Below are 19,105 nucleotides of genomic sequence, written 5' to 3' on the forward strand. Positions count from 1 at the left end.
ATATGTAAGTACACTGTAGCTGTCTTCAGACACTCCAGAAGAGGGAGTCAGATCTTGTTACGGATGGTTATGAGCCACCATGTGGTTGCTGGGATTCGAACTCCGGACCTTCGGAAGAGCAGTCTGGTGCTTTTACCCGCTGAGCCATCTCACCAGCCCCCCCCCCCATGCTACATTCTTATGAGATAACTTTCTGAGGGTCGGTGGGCCATTATCTGCTATAGTATGCGCAGGTTCTACCCTGCCCTTTCAAGTAGCTCACCCTGTTCTCTCCCTGTTCATATCCCTGCAGCCCTGTGCCTGTCTAAAGCCCCTGCTAGCCCGAGACTTTGCCTCTTGTTTCTTCAGGTCCTGACTTTCTGCTCTTGTAGCCAGGGGAGCAGCAGGCATGGAGCTGTGTCTTTAGGACAGTTATGGCTGTGTCTGTTCTACAGGTTTCAGAGGACCGTGCTAGACCTCTCTCTCCAGTGGAGATTTGCCAACCTGCCTAACAATGCCAAGCTGGAGATGGTGCCTGTGTCCCGTAGCCGCGAGGGGCCTGAGACTATAGTAGGTGTCCAGTTGGGAAGCACAGTGGTAGTGCTTCTCTATCTCTGCTGGGGCTGTGGAGCATTGGATGGGACTTCAGTGGGCTGACTGAGAGATGTGTCAAAGCTTTGCCCGTGGGCCTGAGTCCTGGAATCCTCTGCCTTCTTCAGTCAATCAAGCTAGAGCTGTATTTCCTTCTTGAGCAATTCAGGACTGGGAGTGAAAACTTTTTTTTATTATACAGGTTTTTTGTTTTTGGATTTTTTTTGTTTTTTTTTTGAATTGTGTTATTTGTGATTTGGGTTTGGTGGGGGTTATTGGTAGCATTTCCCTACTGGCTAGAAGTTTCTGGTCTGAGATCCTGAGTTGCTGTGTAGCCATGGCTGACAGTTGCTTCCCAGCCAGCCTTCCTTGGGTGCTTGCTGTGGCTCCGCCGCAGCTTGGCCCACCGGCTGATAGCATCCAGACTAGCGGGTATCCAGTGGGTCACGACTTTGAATATCGCCGACCTTGGCGGTCGAATATCAGACATTTACATTGTGATTCATAACAGTAGTGAAGTTACAGTTAGTAACAGTGGAATAATGTTATGTTTGGGGTCCCCACAGCATGAGCAGCGTCAGGGTCATGTGTTAGGGTAGGGTCGCAGTGTTATGCAGCCTGCATACAGTGTTTATGAGCTTGATGGTATCGAGTTCCTGGGAAACCCGCCCCCTTGGGCGTCACACCCCTCTTCAGTACATGTCTCCTCAAGAGGTGGGGAGGGTCCGACCCTGGGAGTCTGGGTCTGCCCGGATAGTGCTGTTGTTCTTAATTAGGTGTTCTCTCCAGGTTCGAATCGCGTTACAGCTGGATGACGGTTCCAGGCTGCAGGACTCTTTCTGTTCCCGACAGACTCTCTGGGAGCTTCTCAGCCATTTTGCACAGACCAGGTGAGCATGTGGGTGGCTCCAGCCTCTTCTCCTCCCTCCTGGCAGAGGTCTGGAACCAGTACTGTGCCCCGGCCAGGGCCCTGGCTCTCTCTCCGGCTTTTGCAGTCCTGACTGAGAAGACTGACTGGAGGTATTGGCAGCTCAGCTTCCTGGCCTGCTGGCCTCCTTGTCCTCCAATAAGAGCAAGGCCATGCCTCCATCTTTGTGGGGACCCAAAAGATCCCGAGGACTGATGATGAGCTGCAACAGGAGATAAGATGTAGGATGTGTCTCCCCACATCTGTGTAAGATTTGTTTTGGGAATCCATGATTAGAGTGAGCAGAAGGCTGTTAACTGCCTGGTACTGCGGCGTTGCTTTATACGATAAGTTTCCCTGATATTGAGTCTGTTGGTTCTTGTTGATTGGTAGTTTAAATGTGATTCTGAAGTGTGTACAATAGTATTTCTTTAAGTTCTCTTGCAGGTGGAAGTCTGTCTACGTTTTTTGTATTTGTTTTTTGTTTCTCGAGACAGGATCTCTGTGTAGCCCTGGCTGTCCTGGAACTCTTATCTGTAGATCAGGCTGGCCTCGAACTCAGAGATCTTCGTGCCTCTGCTTCTCAAGTACTGATATTAAGGGTGTCCACCAACACCACCAAGATCTCAGCAAACAGAATAGAAGGAGTAGTGTTTGCTCTGTCTGAAGTGGATTTACGAATGAGTCAAGGTGGCTGAAGAGATGGCTCAGTGGTTAAGAGCACTGGCTGCTTTTCTAGGTTCAATTCTCAGAACCCACATGGTAGCTCACAACTATCAGTAATTACAGTCCCAGGGAATCTGACATCCTTATACAGACGTATGTCACAGACATACATTCAGGCAAACACCAATGCACATAAACTAAAAATAAATTATTAAAATGAAAAAAAAGTGAGTTTAAGCCTGGTGTTAGCAGCTGTGTAAATATTAGGCCCATGCGATGGCCAGGGAGAGTGTTGGGCAGGAACCCTAGGACTTGAATTCCTTTGAGTTCTGGTGAGATTATAAACATGACTTGTTAGAAAGGATCACATAGGCTGTGGGTAGGATTCAGTAGGGAGCACTGTCAAGTGTGTGTAAGTTTGACATTTGCACACACACACACACACACACACACACACACGCGTACCACACGTATACACAGGCACACTGCATCCTTCTGCTGGACATGGCTTATGTCCATAATTCAGGTCTAATTCAGGACACAGAGTTTGTGAGCTTGAGGCCAGCCAGGTCTACACAGTGAGTTACAGGCCTTAAGCTGTAGGTACAGTGAGAAGGAGTTTTGAGAGTGTAGGAACACAGCAGGGGTTTGGGCTACCTCAGTATAAGGCTTACACCTCAACCACAAGTGTGGGTGACCTGGCCAGAGCACTACTACAGCTACATGGGCTCCTCCTCATGGTGGTTGTGGGTATTGACTAACAGCCTTCGAGGTTGAGATTGTCGCAGGCCTGGGCTCATGCTTGCATCTGACTTGGCATGTTGCTGCTGGACGATGCTGGGCTGCTTAAGGTTGAGTTCTTTGAGGATAGAATCTCTATATCCTTGCAGGGCAGAGAGCAGGTTGCACAGTGTCAGTTGGGTTGTTCAACCTTCTGTGCCAAGTCACTCACTACAGAGCAGGTCCAGAGAACAGAGACTCCAGACTTTGCCCTCCTGTACAGAACTTTACAGAGCTGAGGACTAAGTGACCCTGACTGAGAGACAGTAGGCAGAAGCCCCTTATCAAGGGATGTTGTGAAATACAGTCTAGGGACAGAGATGCTGCTGCTGCTTTTACAGGGGGAGGGTAGAGCTAGACCGTATGGGGATATAGCGGCGCCTTCAAGGTCTACTTGTGCTAGAATTCTCTCTTCCTAGGGTGTCGTGGAAGAGTGAGGATAGAACAGACAACCCTGATGTGAAAGGTCCCAAGTTTACTCTGCATATCCATATCCTTAGGGAAATCTGTTGTTCTCCAGGGAAGGAGCATACAGACTTGATGTTAGGGTGCCGGGCAGCTTCCCTCAAGGATCACCATGGGTGGTACAGAGAAAAGTACATACCTGTGGGGAAATGTCAGGAAAGATGGAAAGGCTCAGAGAAAAGGCCTCAGAGCCAAGGTGCTTACTGCAGGGTCAAGGCACCAAACACCTACTGCTTCTCCTTTGGTGTTGTGTCTGTCATCACAGGAGAATGAAGATGAAATGGCCCAGAGTATCTTGTAGTGTCTCCTGGGGAGGAGCGGAAGGACTGGAGGAGGTGGGGAAGCCCTGGGGTGTGTATCCCTCAGGATGCGCTGACTCTTACCTGACGTGCAGTTGAAGACAGTAATAGCATGATCCAGAAGACTGTGCAGCCCTGAGGCCAGCGCCTCGGCCCATGACAGCTGACAGGTCTGACCATGAATATTACATATACTTTTAAACATGGGAATATTAGATACAGGGTGATTTATACCCGCCTTTCTTTCATTGTACTGGGGATAGAAGCTAGGGCTTTGTGCATGCTAAGCATGTGTTCTGCCACTGAGTTACATAGATTCTTAGCCTATATGTTTTACTGTGTGTGTGTGCGTGCGCGCGCCAATTCAGGAAGATTGGCTCTTCAGTAAGCCCCAGGGAGCCTTCTGTCTCTGTGTTCTGGCACTGGTATTGCAGGTGTGTGCTACTATGGCCAGCTTCTGATGTGGCATCTGGGGTGTTGGACTCAGATCTTCCTGTTTATGGAGCAGACATTTTCTCACTGCCCACTCCTTTTACCTAGTGAGACAGGGTCTCACTTATGTGTCCAGGCTGCCCTTGGACTTTCTCTGCAGCCCAGGCAGCCTCAAACGCAGAGGTTTCCTGCCTCATCTCCTTAAGGCTTGGATGGTGTCATCCTGTGCTGTCAGGTCTTCCTGTTTTGATTGTGATTGTCATAAATATTTTCCTAAGATCCTCATGGTGTTCCTTCCTGCATGTTGCCATCTGTTCAGTGGATAAGCCTCCATTTGTACCTGTGCTGACAGGCCCTGCTCCTCAGTGTGTGGCCTGTGTCCGCAGGGTGGAGTGGACTGCTCAGCTACCCACAGCCCTACTTCTTCTCTCAGGATCAATTCAGAGATAAGACTCAGTGGATCAAGAGGTGAGACATCATGAATTCCAGCTCTGAACTTTCACCAGCTCAGGCCGGTGCCCACTCATGCCCCTGAGTGGATGTATTTTTAGTTTCACAGTGAGGAGTGGAGACTCTGTAGCAGAGACAACAGTCTCATCAGTGGAAACTTGAGGGATAAGTAGGTTCCAGGTGGTGAGTCCAGGGCTTTAGGTAGTCTTAATTTCTGCCAAATTGTACATGCAGGAAGCTGGTCACCTCCTTGATGCTTCTTGGAAGATGGAAGCATCCAAGAACTCTGTGCGTGCCATGCCTGTGGGGATGCCAGGGATCACGCATTGAGGCCCATTGCCCACTAATGGGTTCTGTTGAGGTTGTCATATTGTGTGTAAAGCATGCTTTGTGTATATGTGTTTGGAAGGCACTGGGTAGTTTTCTGGCCTGATCCAACCCTATCCAGATTACTGGGAATGCCTTGTCGGTCACCTGTGGTGGTCATGGACATACCTCAGAACTTTCTAGTAACTGTGTTAATGAAAAAATAAAAAGAAGTATAATTAACTTTATTGATAAGTTTATCTAAGTACATCTAAAATGATATTGTCATTAATGGTATGAGGCTTTTGAAGATTGATTGATGTTTTGTTTTGTTTTTTGAGATGGGGTTTCTCTGTGATGATTGATTGATTTTGATGTTTTTTTTTTTGTTTTTTGTTTTTTTTTTTTTGGTTTTTGAGACAGGGTTTCTCTGTGAAGCCCTTGCTATCATAGAACTCACTCTGTAGATCAGGCTGGCTTTGAACTCAGGGATCCACCTTCCTCCATCTGCTTCTGCCTCCTGAGGGCTGGGATTAAGGGCATGCGCCACAATGTCTGGCTTGAAGATTTATGTATTTCTGGTTTTCATGTTTGTCTGCATATATGTATGTGCCTATGTGCTTTGTGCCCACAAAGGCCAGAGAGGGAGTCAGTTCCCATGGAACTGGAGCTAACAGATGCTTGTGAACCACCAGGTGGGTGCTGGAACCAGAGCTGGTTCCTCTGCTAGAGTAACAAGTGCTCTTAACTGCTGAGCCGTCTTCCCAGACTGCGTATGAAAATTTTGAAATTGGAGAGTCTCCTCTGGCGCTTGGGCCATCTCTAGTTACCTCAGGCCAGCTCTAGTTACCTCAGGCCAGCTCTAGTTACCTCGGACTGGCTAGGCCTTCTGTCTACTTCTCTGGTACCTGGAAAGTAGCTGGGGCTGCTGACTTTGGGCTGCTCCCTGGTTCTGTACCCTGATGGTTGGACTTACGTTCGCTCTTTATGGTCATAGGATGGAGGATTTCTTCAGTGGTTAAACAAGACACAAATGGAAATAACAGTGTCCAAAGGCTATAGAAGTGGAGATTAAGAATGTGTGGAGAGAGACAGGGACCCTGGGGCTTTGTAGTGTTACCAATGCCTCCTGCTATGAGTCAGGATTTACCACATGTCCGGAGATCCTGCGGCTATCCACACAGCCCACATGGGTGTGTAGTCAGTAGGGCCAGTCCAACAGTCTACATCAGGCAAGTGGCCACCAGGAAGTATTGAGTAAGACAGAGATGAGATGGGGTGTGAGGAGCTCGGAGGGCATGAACTGAAGTATGTGCTTTGGGATACCCCAGTATGTGCTTTGAGACTCATTCAGGTCTCTGCCCCCAGGCTGTTCTCTGAAGTCTGTTTGGGAACAACTTTTTCTTTTTTTCTTTTGTAAAAATGTCAAGTTCATGAACTCATTGCAAAGGGGACTTGCCCTCAGAGGTGCCAGCTGTGCACACTGGACACTCTGAGGACCCTACTGGCGCCGTCTGTCCTGTCCTGAGATGTGCCCCTTTCTTGACTGGGTCCTCTTCCTCTGCCCCTGCCCCTGCGTTAAACCTGGTTGCTGTATTCACCAAGCCCTTTCTCTGCCATTCCTAACTCTTGAGTGGCTAGCTGCAACCCTCAGGAGAGCTGGGTGATTCTTGGGGTTCTCAGGGTATTACAGGTCATAGAGACGACTGTGGTGAGGATAGCACTCCTCTGGGGGCTGAGTTCAAACCTATGACCATATTCAGGGTAGGTTTGTGTACCCAGTGGCTCCAGCTCAGTTCCTGGCTGTAGCTATCTGTGTAAGTCCAGAGGCTTCCTTCCTTGGACTTGTGTAGGCTCAGTTGTCTGGGCTTCTTTGTTCCCTCTAGATGGAACCTGGACACATGGGACGCCATTGTCACCAAGCAGTGGGCACTGGTCCCTAGTCCTCTCAGCACATGGGCTTATCCTCAGAGGGCACCTAAACCATAAAAAGCCCAACTGCCTCTAGTCACAGATCTGGTGATTTTGCTGGTCTCGCCTGTGTGGGTCATTGTCTGTTTGGAGACATGGCAGTGCCAGGCTTTTCTTGGCAGCACTTTTGTAAGTCCTAGTCCTGTGTGTCAAGTCTGAACAGGTGACATGTACAAAGGCTGTACACAGTGCTTGTCCTCAGTGTACAGTGCCCCTGTCCTCACAAGGATTTAAGCCCCAAATGTCCAGACTATCCACCCCTAAGGGAATGGTGAGCTTTGTGGTGAGTGAGGCATGCATCTGAAGGGACATTGGTGACATCTGTGTCCTGCTCAGCCACACAGTCTCCCACCAGGGAAGGCTTGCTGGTCTTGGATACCACTGACACACTTCCTCTTGTCCCTGGGGCATCCCTCCCGTGGGTGGGCAGACTCCACAGAAGCCGTTAACCTCCTCCTGGTGGTGCGTTTCTCAGTCTGGAGCTTGATGTCCGAGGCTCAGTCTTGCCTGGGGGAAAGGAGTAGGCTCTGAGAGGTCTGTGTGGGTTTGATGGTGACCCACTGTACACGAGATCTTGAGTCCCACTGCTAGGACTGGCAGTTCTGCTTGCTAGGCAGGGGTGGCAGATCTGGAAGCTATTTTGGCTGCCCCTTCCTGGGCCTGTGGCCACACGGCATGTTTATACACTGTTCTTCTCAGATGCTGCACGAGGGAATTTGATCTGCCTGCTTGTTCTGGAGAAGCTGCACATCAAAGCTGGCCACTGTCTCATAATTTGATGTCGGGCGGGCTCTGTCCCTATTGTAATTTGTTATCCTATAATGCCCCAAGCAAGGGCCTGTAGACAGGGTACTGCCTTGGTCTTTCCTTTGCACTGGTTCAGGCAGCCCTGGGTCAGGTAGCCTGGCAGCATGGCCTTCTTGTAGAAGTGTGTTCTATGTCTGCTATCTGGGAGGCAAAGCCTCTGTGTTCTCATCTTCCTTCCCAGACTGTCCCCTTGTTCCCTGGCTATCTATCTTCTTGGGTAGTAAGGGCAGTTCCAGTACCCAGTTGCACCGTGACCTGTGTGAATGGTGCCGTATGGCTCTGCCTGGCCTTTCATGGAGAGTATACCAGCTGAGAACCTCATAGATTCCATGGAGCCCGAAGCCTGTCTTGCAGGTTGGGCTTTGTGGTCTCCTTAAGCTCTGTTTTGCTATCCTGACAAGGCCTTGGGGAGCAGGTGAAGCTGGAGTGCTGGGCTCTCAGGAATGTGTTCTAGAGTGGGGAACATTCAAGGGCAGAAGTGCAGAATATCAAAGGAACGTGTGCTCTGCACACAGGCCACAGAGGTCTGGTGGTGGGTGTGGACATGAGTGCTCAGCATCCTTGAGCTGGACCATGGACCTGTGGGCTGACGCTCAGTCCTTCTCTCGTAGACTTACTTCATGCCACCAGTGCCAGGCTCGTTCCTGTGGTCCCTTACCCACTGGAGCTGTGTTTGCCACATGTGTGTCGCACAGGTCCTTTGAGCACTTAGGGTTTATCATGGTGCATGTCTCATGTCTAGATGATCTTGGATACTGGCTTCTAGCTCTCCCTGTCCTGCCCTGTCCAAGCTCAACACTTACCTATTTCTTGTATCCTCACTCCTGGCCACCGGCTCCATTCCTGCCCTGACTCTGCCTTTCTGCCTGGGCCATAATGATCATGAGGCCTGGCTGGGTCTTCTCCTTTGCCTAGTCCTTGCCCATGGGCTCAACGGTTTTTTCCTTTGGAGAAGAGCTGACCTTAGTATGGTTGTACTAAGGTCTGAGATGGGGGTCTCGGTGTTAGGAAATGTAGGCACTAACTTCCACTCAGTCCACCAGCAGAGGAAATGTCTCAGGGCCAGCCAGTCATCTGGCCCCCATTAGTCACCTCATATGTCAGCAAAAGGTAGGCTATTTGTGTGTGTCGGAGGTGGGGGGAGGTGTCGCTGTGTGACTTATGCTTAGGTCTACCAGTGCCCACTGAATGCTCCTTAGGGCTTCTGTGTGGAGAGGGACAGATACTTAGCCCCTAGGGACATTGTTTGAAAGGTGGGTGAGAATGATGGAGGGTGGAGAACGGCATCTGTCTGTGGGGCTTCCCATCGCTTTCTTGCTCTCTGCCTCAGTGGATCTGAGTGCTGCCTGGGACTGCTGTCCGTGATGGGGAAACAGGTCTCTCTTTCATGCTGTTTTGGGTGACCATTACCTTAGAAAGCTACCCCTGTGGAGATCTGGGTATGCTTCCCAAGAGGGCACTGCTCTCACTCTTTGTGTCCAGGCACAAAAGGGACACTTGTCCTTTGGGGTCCTGGGTCAAGGACAGTTGTGGGCCATTACTTCAAGCTGCCTGTGGGTCAAGAACTGATGTCTTTCACCCTTCCAGTGGTCTGCTACCCTCCCTCAGACCTGCTGCCCACCTTGGGTCTGGGTAAGAGAACAGTTCATGGTGGTGCTTATGGCCTTGAGAGCCTCGGCTGCTTAGAGTCTGCTGAATGAGGTTGTGTCCTGAGCTGGGTGGGCTTGGGTGTCAGGGCTAGACCCAGGGTCCTTGACTGCTTGCGCTGATGTTGATAGTGTTCAGCATGGGGATAGGGCTGCTTATCCCCTTCGGGTCTCATGCCATGTGGTGGCCTTCTGGCTGAAGCAGGTAGGAGGAGTTGATCTCTAGCTGTGTCTGATGGCTGAGGCCCTTCTTGGGGCTCCATGTAGCCCTTGATTGCCTCCTGTTGATGGCTATGGAGTCCAGGAGGGAATCAGGAAGCCTGGTGTCTCTGCTGTCTCCTGTGGTGGCTCCTGATGTTTTCCTTCTTTTCTTTCCAGGGAGCGTCTGCAGCAGCTGGGTGAGAAGACCCCTGTCTGCGTATACATGAGGGACGAGGTAGGTGTTAGCTGCCAGACTCCTTCCTACACTTGAGCAGTCCAGGCCGCTTTCCAGCCTGGAAACTTCACTGCCTTGAGTCTTCAAAGCAGTGGCGGGAGCCCCAGCCCCTGAAAGCATTATGTGTTCTGTGGAAAAAAGCGGAACAGCCGGCTCCACTAGAAGCCGACCACGGCCGCCCGGGCTGCTCCTGAAACCTCCCTCAGTGCCCTGTTTGTTTTTTCAGCTTCTCTCAAAGCTGGAGAGTCACAAAAGTGGTTTCATTTTAGTAAATATTTGCTTTGCTCCGTGTTTTGATCTTTTTAAAAACTGAGTGCAGCGTGGCGCAGGCAAAGCTGGCAGTGAGGCTGTGCTGGCCCGCCAGCCCCGCCCGCTACCACGAGGACCCTCCTAGCCCTGGGTCCCCTGACCTCACAGGGGCTTTTTGTTTCCTCCCTGGCCCAGTGCCTTGTCCTGGTTTAGGCAGAGGCATGCTGTTTCTGCAGGTCCCCAGGAAAGTCCTGGGGTGGGACAGGACTTTCTCTGTGATCCCCATTTGAGACTCCTCAACCCAAGGCTGTGAGGGGCTGTGAGGGGTGTAGGAAGCTGCTCTGACCACATTCTTCCTGCAATGAAGAGATGGACCCCAGGACCACAGAGACCCAGCCTGATCCTCCTGTTTGTCTCGTGCTGTATGGGACTGTCTGTCTGCCCTTGAGGGCAGCTCCTCAGAGGCCTCCCTTTGGTCCAGTGGGCACAGCTGTGAAGTAGCTGAGGCTGGAGATGGCAGCACAGTTGTGTGGCCACAGATAGTACACTGAGAAGGTTTTGTTACCCTACACAGGACAGGACAGGATAGGACAGAAGAACCCATGAGACAGTGCATTCTGATCCGGGGACTCTTACAGAAGAGTAGGTGCCACTGTCTTGCTTTCTGACTCTCTCTGTGGCCTGGTAGACATCTGTGTGGTACTGAGAAGAACCTGATGCAGGGACCCATCTGTCTGGAGCCCCTGGGCTCAGGTTGCCTGCTGTCTCTTGCTCATTGTTCTAGAGGGCCACTGGGATGACTGGGATGTGGTGGCCTGGAGCTATGGCAGATGTGAGAATGTAGAAAGACATGCAGGCACTGGGGAGGCACAGGGGAGACGCTGGCCAGCAGGGGCTCTGGAGCCTGTGCTCAGGGAGTTATGCAGTCTGCATTCCTGTTTCCGAGATGCTGGCCAAGAGATCTCAGTCTCCTGACCCTAAGCATAGCTGAGGCTGAGCACACGATTCTTGGTTTCTGGGCATCCTTAGTCTGCCCTCTTCAGAGGTAGTGGGCTGAGTACACCGCTGAGGAGACCGGACCAGGTCAGGAGACAGATGGTTTGCAGGTTCTCAGCCAGCTGCACACCAGTTGCATACTTGTCCTCACAGAATATGGGACTTTTAGGGACAGCTGAGGTGTGGAAAGAGAATCCCTCGTGAGCCTTGGCTTGGGAGATTTTTACCAACCAGGGCTCAGTAGGTAGAGGGAGTTGTTCCAGGCTTGAAGATTTAGGCAGGGCCTACATGTCCTTTGTTTTTCTGCAGGTGACTGGTAGAGCTGCCTTACAGAACACAACGCTTCAGTCACTGGGCCTGACAGGTGGCAGTGCCACCATCAGGTAGGGGTGTCAGAGTCTCTAGGCTTTTGGATCTGTTTAATTAAAAAAAAGTCGGGGTGTAGGGGTGTTGGTATGGCACATGTCTGTACCCCTAGAACTTCAGAGGCTGAGGTGGGAGAGCCTGGAGTTGGGGGCCTGGGCAGGGATGTGGAAAGCAGGGATGTGGGAAGCAGGGATGTGGAAAGGCCCCTGGAGGTGGGGGTATGGGTCCTTATACAGTCCTACTGTGCCTTCAGGGACTGCTTCCAGCCATTCTCTCACATCTTCTCTATAGAGAGAAGACATGGATTTAAGAAGGGACCCTGAAGGAGACAGATTGCAGGGCCAGTCTGTGGTGTTAGACTCACTTTTGTGCTCTCCCCAGGTTTGTCATAAAGCAGTGTGATGCCGCCAGCAAACAGGAGTCCATAGCCATCAGGACCAAGGCCCCAGGAAGTCCAGTCTCCTCCATGTCAGCGGACCAGGCATACAGTAGCCCATTGCTTCCTTTGAACTCTGGGGAGTTCAGTAGGGGAGACTTAAACCATCAGGGTGATGCAAGCACCTCAGGGACCGGCCTTGAGGGTGGTCCCAAACCAGCAGATGCTCAGACAAAGCCAAGCACCAGTGAGCCCGAATCGGCCCCGTTCATTCCCTTCTCTGGGGGGGGCCAGCGGCTGGGGGGCCCGTCTGCATCCTTGAGACCTCTAACATCACCTTCGGCCAGTTCATCCAAGTCTTTCTCTGGCCCTGGGGGCCCTTCTAAGCCCAAGAAGTCAAAGCCTGGTGAGGAGCCCCAGCAGGAGCCTGAACCGGTAAGGCATATACTGAGCCCCAGGGATCAAGGCTGAACTATGGCAATGTTGACTCTGATTTCCATAGGTGGTGGGCGCCTCCTGGGAAAAGACTTGTTCTGTCTGAGCTTCCCATTTAAGCCTGTAGAAGTAGGAACTACCCAGATCACCAGCAGCAGCAGCATGTTTGTGCTGCCTAGAGAAGCCCTCCTGGGGCTTTCAGCCTGGCCTCCTCCACAGGGAGGAGACTGAGGACAGCAACTGTCCACTTGTGCCTGGTTGGGAAGTTTTGATAGTGTGAAAGTCCCATGACAGGCAGCCTTCCTGTCATCTTCTCGTCACTGGGTAGGGGTTTGAGGCCTAGATGGAGATTGTGTACGAATGGCAGTGAATTTGTCTGTGGGTTAGGATCTCCCTGACTTGATTGGAAGTTTAAGTGGGGGACTTGAGCTGTAGTGAAGTGCTGCGTCTCATCTTAGCTGGGGAGAGAGCAATGGGTGTTCCTGAGCCCTCAGAAAATGGCCCACCCAGTGGTCCCTGGTCCGGTGTGATCTGTGCTGTGTTACTGTGTTATTGGTTGGCTTTCTTGATGTGGAGCTAATCACTATGCACCTATTGCTGTGTGTGCCCATAGCAGTGCACACCCATTTAAACAGTTTGCAAAATAGCTCTTTATTTTTTTCCTGTTTTTTTTTTTTGTTGTTGTTGTTGTTGTTTTGTTCAGTTTTTGTTTTTTGTTTGTTTGTTTGAGACAGGGTCTTATTGTGTAGTCCAGGCTGGCCTTAATCTGTCTGATTCTTCCTCCCGAGTGCTAGAATTAAAGGTGTGCACCACCATGCTTGGTATAGTTTTGTCTTAATTCTGGATCTGTCTTTGAGCTGCAATTATTGTCACCTTGACCCCATTTGTCTCTGATTCTCATCCTGCCATCCTGGTAATGACTTATTCCTGCCACCACTCAAGGAACAGAAAGGTACTTGTATTTTGGATCACTCTTTATGGTCAGTTGATGGGCCAGGGCATGGACTCGTGAGCACCTTTTCCAACCCTAGGTGGCACTCTAGCAGGAGACTCAGGAGGACGTGGTGTGGCCGTTGTTGGGTGCCATGGGTGTTCCCCATGCACCTGTTTCTGGGTTCCAGGTGAGGCGTTTGCTTGCCCCCAGGGCCTCTGAGCAGCCCGAGTCCTGGTATGAATAACCTCACTGAGGGTTTCCTCAGGAAACATGGGAAGTTCCTGGACTGTCAGCTCTGCTCCTTCATGAGTTTGTTCCTGGGAAGAGCCCAGTCTTCCAGAGTCCAGCCAAGCAGGACCTGTGGTTTCTGGCCTAGGGCTGGAGAGGGTCTTTCTCTGGCCAGCACATTGCCTGAAGTTAGCTCTGGGGCAGGCTGTAAGGTAACCATGGCCTGGAGCCCTGAGGCCAGTGTCTTAAAGGAAGGCAGCTGTTCAAGAAAGAGGACGATTTATTTATTTATTTATTTATTTTCCTTAAAATGTTAAAAATTATTATTTTTGTTTTAAAGGCAAGGTGTCAGTCACCCTGCAGCCTTGGCTAATACGGAATTGGCTCTGGAGATCCTGCTGGCCACTTCACTCATAGAGATCTATCTCCCAGTCTCTGCTTCCTGAGAATCGGGATTAATGGCATTGCCACCACACCTAGCTGTTTTAACATTTTCATGTGTGTGCATGTATATATGCATGGTTTACAAGTGTGTAGGCTCAAGTGTGCATAGGATGGGTATGGGAATGTAATGCACATGTGAACACAGGTGTATGGAAGCCTGAGGCTGATGTCAAGAGTCAGTCATCCTTGGTCAACTTTTCACCTTATTCATTGAGGCAGTCTCTCAATCAAATCAGAGCTCACCCATGTGGCTAATCTTGTTAACTAGGTTGCTCTGAGGATCCCTGGTCTCTCCTTTTGGAGGCTGGAATCATAAGTGGACTGTCAGGCACACACCTTGCTCCTCCTGCCCCCCAAGACAAGGTATCTCTGTGTAGCCCTGGAACTCACTTTGTAGACCAGACTGGTCTTGAATTCATAGAGATCCACCTGCCTCTGCCTTCCAAGTGCTGGGATTAAAGGTGTGTGCCACCACTGCCTGGCTCACATCTGGCACTTAAGTGGACTTGGTGAACCTGAGATCCCATCCTCACACTTGCCGAGCAAGTGCTGTAACCACTGAGGCATCTCCTTAGCCTCCTTGTTTTTCTTTTTTGAGATACGTGTCTTTAGAATGTAGCCAGATGACCTTGAACTTGTAACCCTTCTCTCTCATCCATCCAGTGCCACCAGGCCAGGCCTCCTCCAGCATTTTCTGTGTTTTTAGGGCAGGGTCTCTCCATCCCAAGGTTTACTGATGTCCTGTCTGAAGTTTGCCCCTCCCATTGTTTATCTCCCTCCCACCCAGCATGCAGCCTCATGGTTCCTTGGTGCTCTGTACTGTTGCTGCATCTAACAATCCCTAGTGAGGTGGGTGGAGAGAGAGGGAGAGGGAATGAGAATGTGTTAAAGCTGTATTTTATTTGCTTATTTTGTGTGTGTACGTGTGTGTGTACTTGAGTGTAAGTATCCATGGAGGCTAGAAGAGAGCATTGGATTCTCTGGAGCCGGTGGTGTAGATGGTTGTAAGCCATTTGATATGGGTGCTGGTAATCAAACTTGGGTACTGTCCAAGAGCAGTGAGCATTGTTGACCGCCGAGAGCTCAGAGTTGTGTTTTATAGCACTCTGTCTTTGGTTATTGTGACTGAGCGTACCCCTACTTGAGTTCTTGGCACTCGAGCTTTGCCTTTGTCCTGTAGATGTCCTTCAGCCACTGTAGAGCTCCTGGTAGGTTGGGTTGTGTCAGTTGAGTCACTGTGACTGTGATGCTGGCTTGCGTCCCTTATTGCACAGGAAGCCTAGTGGGCCTGTGGAATCTGTTGCTGATCTTTGCTTTCTGAGTGATCAGGTGATGTCTTCTGATTTTGAGTTCCTTTGACTCTGTGAGTTAGTTTTTGTTCTGTGTGTAGAGTATGAGAGAATTCCCTGGGTTTCCCCTCAGTGCCTGGTTCTAGCCAGTTTTGCAGCACTGTCTTTAGCTTCTGACTTGCTCTGTCCCAGCAGCATCCCAGTCTCCCTCCAGTGGCTCCCTGCTGGTGAGGCTTGTCTTGGAATGGCTGCCAGCGGAGTCTCCTCTTTACCACTCTCTGCCAAAAGTGACATGTCTCTTCAAGGACTTTATCCTTTCAAATAGTTTTCAGGATGTTAGCCAAGTTCCTGAGAGACTGCTGTTGGACCTGTGTGAAGCTCCGTGGAGTCTCTGTTTGCTTCAGGAAAATGAGTTGTGCTGCGTCTCCTCGTGTGGACCTCACATGTTCTTGCACACGCTTGTCTTCTTCTGTCCTTTAATGTAGGGTGTGGATACACGAGGTTATGTTTGTAATATGTGGAGTAGTATCAGGGTTCTTGCTATGCAGTAACCAGTGGCACCTGTATTAGTTCCAGGAAGTCTGTCTGATTTTTGTTGGGGTCTCCTAAGCTTGATTTTTTTCAATATCAGATCTGACTTGTCTCTTGAGTGTCCGGTGTTCTTTGAGTCATGGCACTCCCAGTGCAGGCCTTGCCTTGACCTTAGGGAAATACTCTAGAGCTTTATTAGGCTAAGGCCTTTCTTAATTCCTGAGACCTCTAAATTTTATCTTCAGATCTAGGCGCTTGTTCTGTCTTGGTGGTGGGTCAGTGAGCCCTGTCTTCTTCAGCCTTGTAGTTGAGATTTTGGATGAATGTGGGTGGAGCTATTCCTGCTTTCAGGGCCAGTGATGCTTCATTTTGGCCCCGTGTAAGTGTAGGTTAACTAACAGTTTACTTCTGACCTTTGCTTTTGTCATCATAGGGGAGATAGGCGGGCAGCCTTGCTCATTTGCCCTCCCTCCCTCCCTCCCTCTTTTCCTCCCTCCCTCTATCCTCTCCTCCTCTCCCTTCCTCACTCTTTATCCAGCCTGGGACAAGCCTGAGGTCAAGAAAGTATTTGATTGGGGGGAGGGGCAGACAGGGTTTCTCTGTGTAGCCCTAGCTGCTGTCCTGGAACTCACTCTATGGCATCATGTCTTGGCTTCTGCAAGCCCTACCTCTGGCGGGCTCTCTGAGCCTTTGGCTGACTTGTCTTGGCCGTCCCTGCCCTGGACTCTGTCTGCATGCATCTTCTCACCATATGTAGAACCCCATAGCTAGGCTGTTTAAGCCTCAATATCCTGTATGGAAGTGTCCGTAGCACCTTTGGACTTTGGAGGAGGTAGATGAGGCTATGGACAGCCATAGTACAGTCTGGAGACCAAAGGAATCCAGTATTGGACATGGGGAGGAAGTGATAACAGCCCAGTTGGCTTAGGGCCAGGCCAGCAAGTGTGCCAGCAGGTAAGGCAGGCCTAACTGTAGTGCCTGCCTTCCTTTCCTGAGTCTCCTGCTGGTGTAGCATACCCATGGGTCCTCTTTGTAACTTGGGTAAGGGTGACTCTATCATACTTGGTGACTCTGTCACACTTGGTGACTCGGGTAAGGTGCTGGGATTAACGGTGAGCACCACCACTCCTGGCCTCATGAAGCTTTATTTAAAAAGCAAAAACAAAAGACAAGCCCTCCCACCTCTCAGAAAGCTTCGTCAGACGCTGTGCCTTTCTCAGTCTTTACGGCTAGTCCTTGCTTCCCACTCATTTGTTATGTGTGCTGCAGTGGGCAGTGTGTATTGAGGCAAGCTCTCCCTGTATATCCTGCTTAGCCCACATCTCACCTGCTTAGCTCCTGTGCCCATGCCTGTGGGAGCTGTGGTGTGATGTCTTGGTCCTGGTCGCCATCATACGGAGGACCCACCCTGAGGACCTTGTTGGGGCTATCACCTAGTGACTCTGCGGACAGTTCATAAGGCTGGGGCTGAGGGCATGATGGTGTGAGGGCAGGGTGCATTGAGCCCACCACTGTGGAGCTGACACTGTCGGTAGCCAGCGGCAGGTCATAGTGCTGGTGCCAGCCAGACTAGCTCCCATCTAGACACCTCTGCTTAGGGCTCTCACTCCTGCCCCTGTCTTCACACCTGAGGGGGGGGGGGGCTGGTTACCTGTGTCCATAGCGGGTGAGTGGTCACTCTTGTGTACCTCTTTAGTGCCTTGATTATCTATTTGCTCGTGGCCCTGAACCCCAGAACTGTCCCTGTGGAGCATCCTGGGATAGAGAAGGTAGAAGTGCCTGCCGTCTCCTTTAGGAACCTCGCTTATTCCTGCCCTGTGATGCTTGGCTAGATCCACATGGTTAGAGATAGCTGGTTCCAGAGCCTTAGCCATGTCTGTTTAAGGGGCAGGGCAACTGTGTCTTTCTCTTACGTTGAAGGTGCCAGTTCTCAGCCTCTTGCTCCCTCCATGCCAACTCGAATTCCATTTCCTGGACTGTAGATGGGTGCAGCAGTCAGAGTAGTGGTCTGGTCAGCTGGCCAGACGAGCAGTCACTGTCCCAGTGTCAGGACCCCAGCATAGCCCTAAGCACTGAACACGGGGCCCAGCCAGCAGGGCTCGTTCCATGGCGGCGCATGCTCTGCTTGTATTCCTCCAGCCTTTGATCTGGGAGCCTGGGCAGCTGATTGATTGTGGAGCGTGTGTCGCGTCCCCCACCCCCACCCCCACCCCCACCCCCACCCCCCTTGTGCTTCTTGTCACCAGCAGCCCCACACCCAGAGGGCTGGCTGGCCACATGCATCTGCTTTGTGTCCCTACTCAGTCTTGGGGGGAGGGGGACGGGAACAAAACAGAACTTTTTTGGGGAACTTCAAAGGTACACTTTAGTAATCAAAAAGAGTTTCCAAGTTTCCCATTAATGTTTTGCCTGTGTGTGGTTTTTGGATTTAAATAAAGACTCAGAAGAAAGAGACAGGATAAAATACAGGCAGGTCCTCGCTGAGGCCCGGGATGGTTCACAGAGCCTGGCGGTTCCTGCCTTTGATGTCAGACATTAATTATTAGAAGGTAGTTTTACTGGCGATCAGAACTGGGCTCTGGGAGAGGCTGGGGCTGCCCGGCGCCCCCTGGCCATGTCCTTTGAAGTCCCTCCACAGCCCAGGAGGCCTTCTTGTAGCTCTAGTTCACTTGCAGGCTGACATAGCACGCATGCGTGCGCGCACACACAGAGCAAACAGCACACACACACACACACACACACACACACACACACACACACACCATGCCTGTAGCCTCTCTGGCAGCTGGCACAGGGACCAGCCCTGATCAAAGGCTCAAAGGCCCTGGTCCTCTGGGCAGGTCTGGCTGCCCCTGGCCAGTTTGCCCCTCCCCTTCAGGGGATTTCCTTCTTGTCTGCCCCTCATACCCACTCAGACAGTCTGGCCTTCACCCTCTGCACCCTGGGCTGATGACTGGCTAGTACTAATGGGACTGGAAGGGTCTGTCTCGGGTGTGGGATGCCAGAAGGTTGTTGTGCCAAACTTAGTGAGAATACCCACCTGGACCAGTGAATGTCCGGCAGGGCAGGGCAGGGCAGGGCAGGGTGCTGGGTGTCTGTCATGGTTGGAGTCTTCTGCCCATGGGGACTCTGATTCCGTTTGTTCTTTTCTGCCTTAGGGGTTTCTGTTTCTGCTATCTTCCTTCACAGGCTGGCTGTAGCCCGGGCTTGGGTGTCTATGGAGAGCCTCAGGCTCTGAGGACCAAGCTCACTTCTTTTGAGAGCTACAGACCACTCCTTCATTGAAAAGTATACTGTGGCTTTGCAGTGGCCTGCTGTTTTAAAGTTTTTTTATTTGTATTTATTTGTTTGCCTGCTTGCTTGTTTGTTTTGAGACTAGGGTCTTACTATGTAGCTCTGACTGGTCTAGAACTTGCTATATAGACCAAGCTAGTGTCAAATTCACAGAGATCTACTTGTATCTACCTCCTGAGTGCTGGGATTAAAGGAGTGTTACCATGTTTTTGTTTTTTTTTTTTTTTT

General features: G+C 50.9%; 1 protein-coding gene across 3 annotated transcripts in view; it reads left to right on the forward strand.

Annotated features, from left to right (window-relative positions):
• The window catches only part of Aspscr1 (ASPSCR1 tether for SLC2A4, UBX domain containing), a 36,643-nt gene that overhangs the window by 4,854 nt on the left and 12,684 nt on the right, over positions 1–19,105 (forward strand). For all 3 annotated transcript variants that reach the window (XM_021212669.1, XM_029546436.1, XM_029546437.1), the window contains 5 exons: positions 435–549; positions 1,360–1,460; positions 9,678–9,735; positions 11,290–11,363; positions 11,728–12,157. In XM_021212669.1, the coding sequence (XP_021068328.1) occupies positions 435–549; positions 1,360–1,460; positions 9,678–9,735; positions 11,290–11,363; positions 11,728–12,157 (778 nt within the window). The remainder of the gene's footprint in view (positions 1–434; positions 550–1,359; positions 1,461–9,677; positions 9,736–11,289; positions 11,364–11,727; positions 12,158–19,105) is intronic.

This window comes from Mus pahari, chromosome 14 (genome assembly GCF_900095145.1).
Source record: "Mus pahari chromosome 14, PAHARI_EIJ_v1.1, whole genome shotgun sequence".
In the NCBI taxonomy this organism is placed as follows: domain Eukaryota; kingdom Metazoa; phylum Chordata; class Mammalia; order Rodentia; family Muridae; genus Mus; species Mus pahari.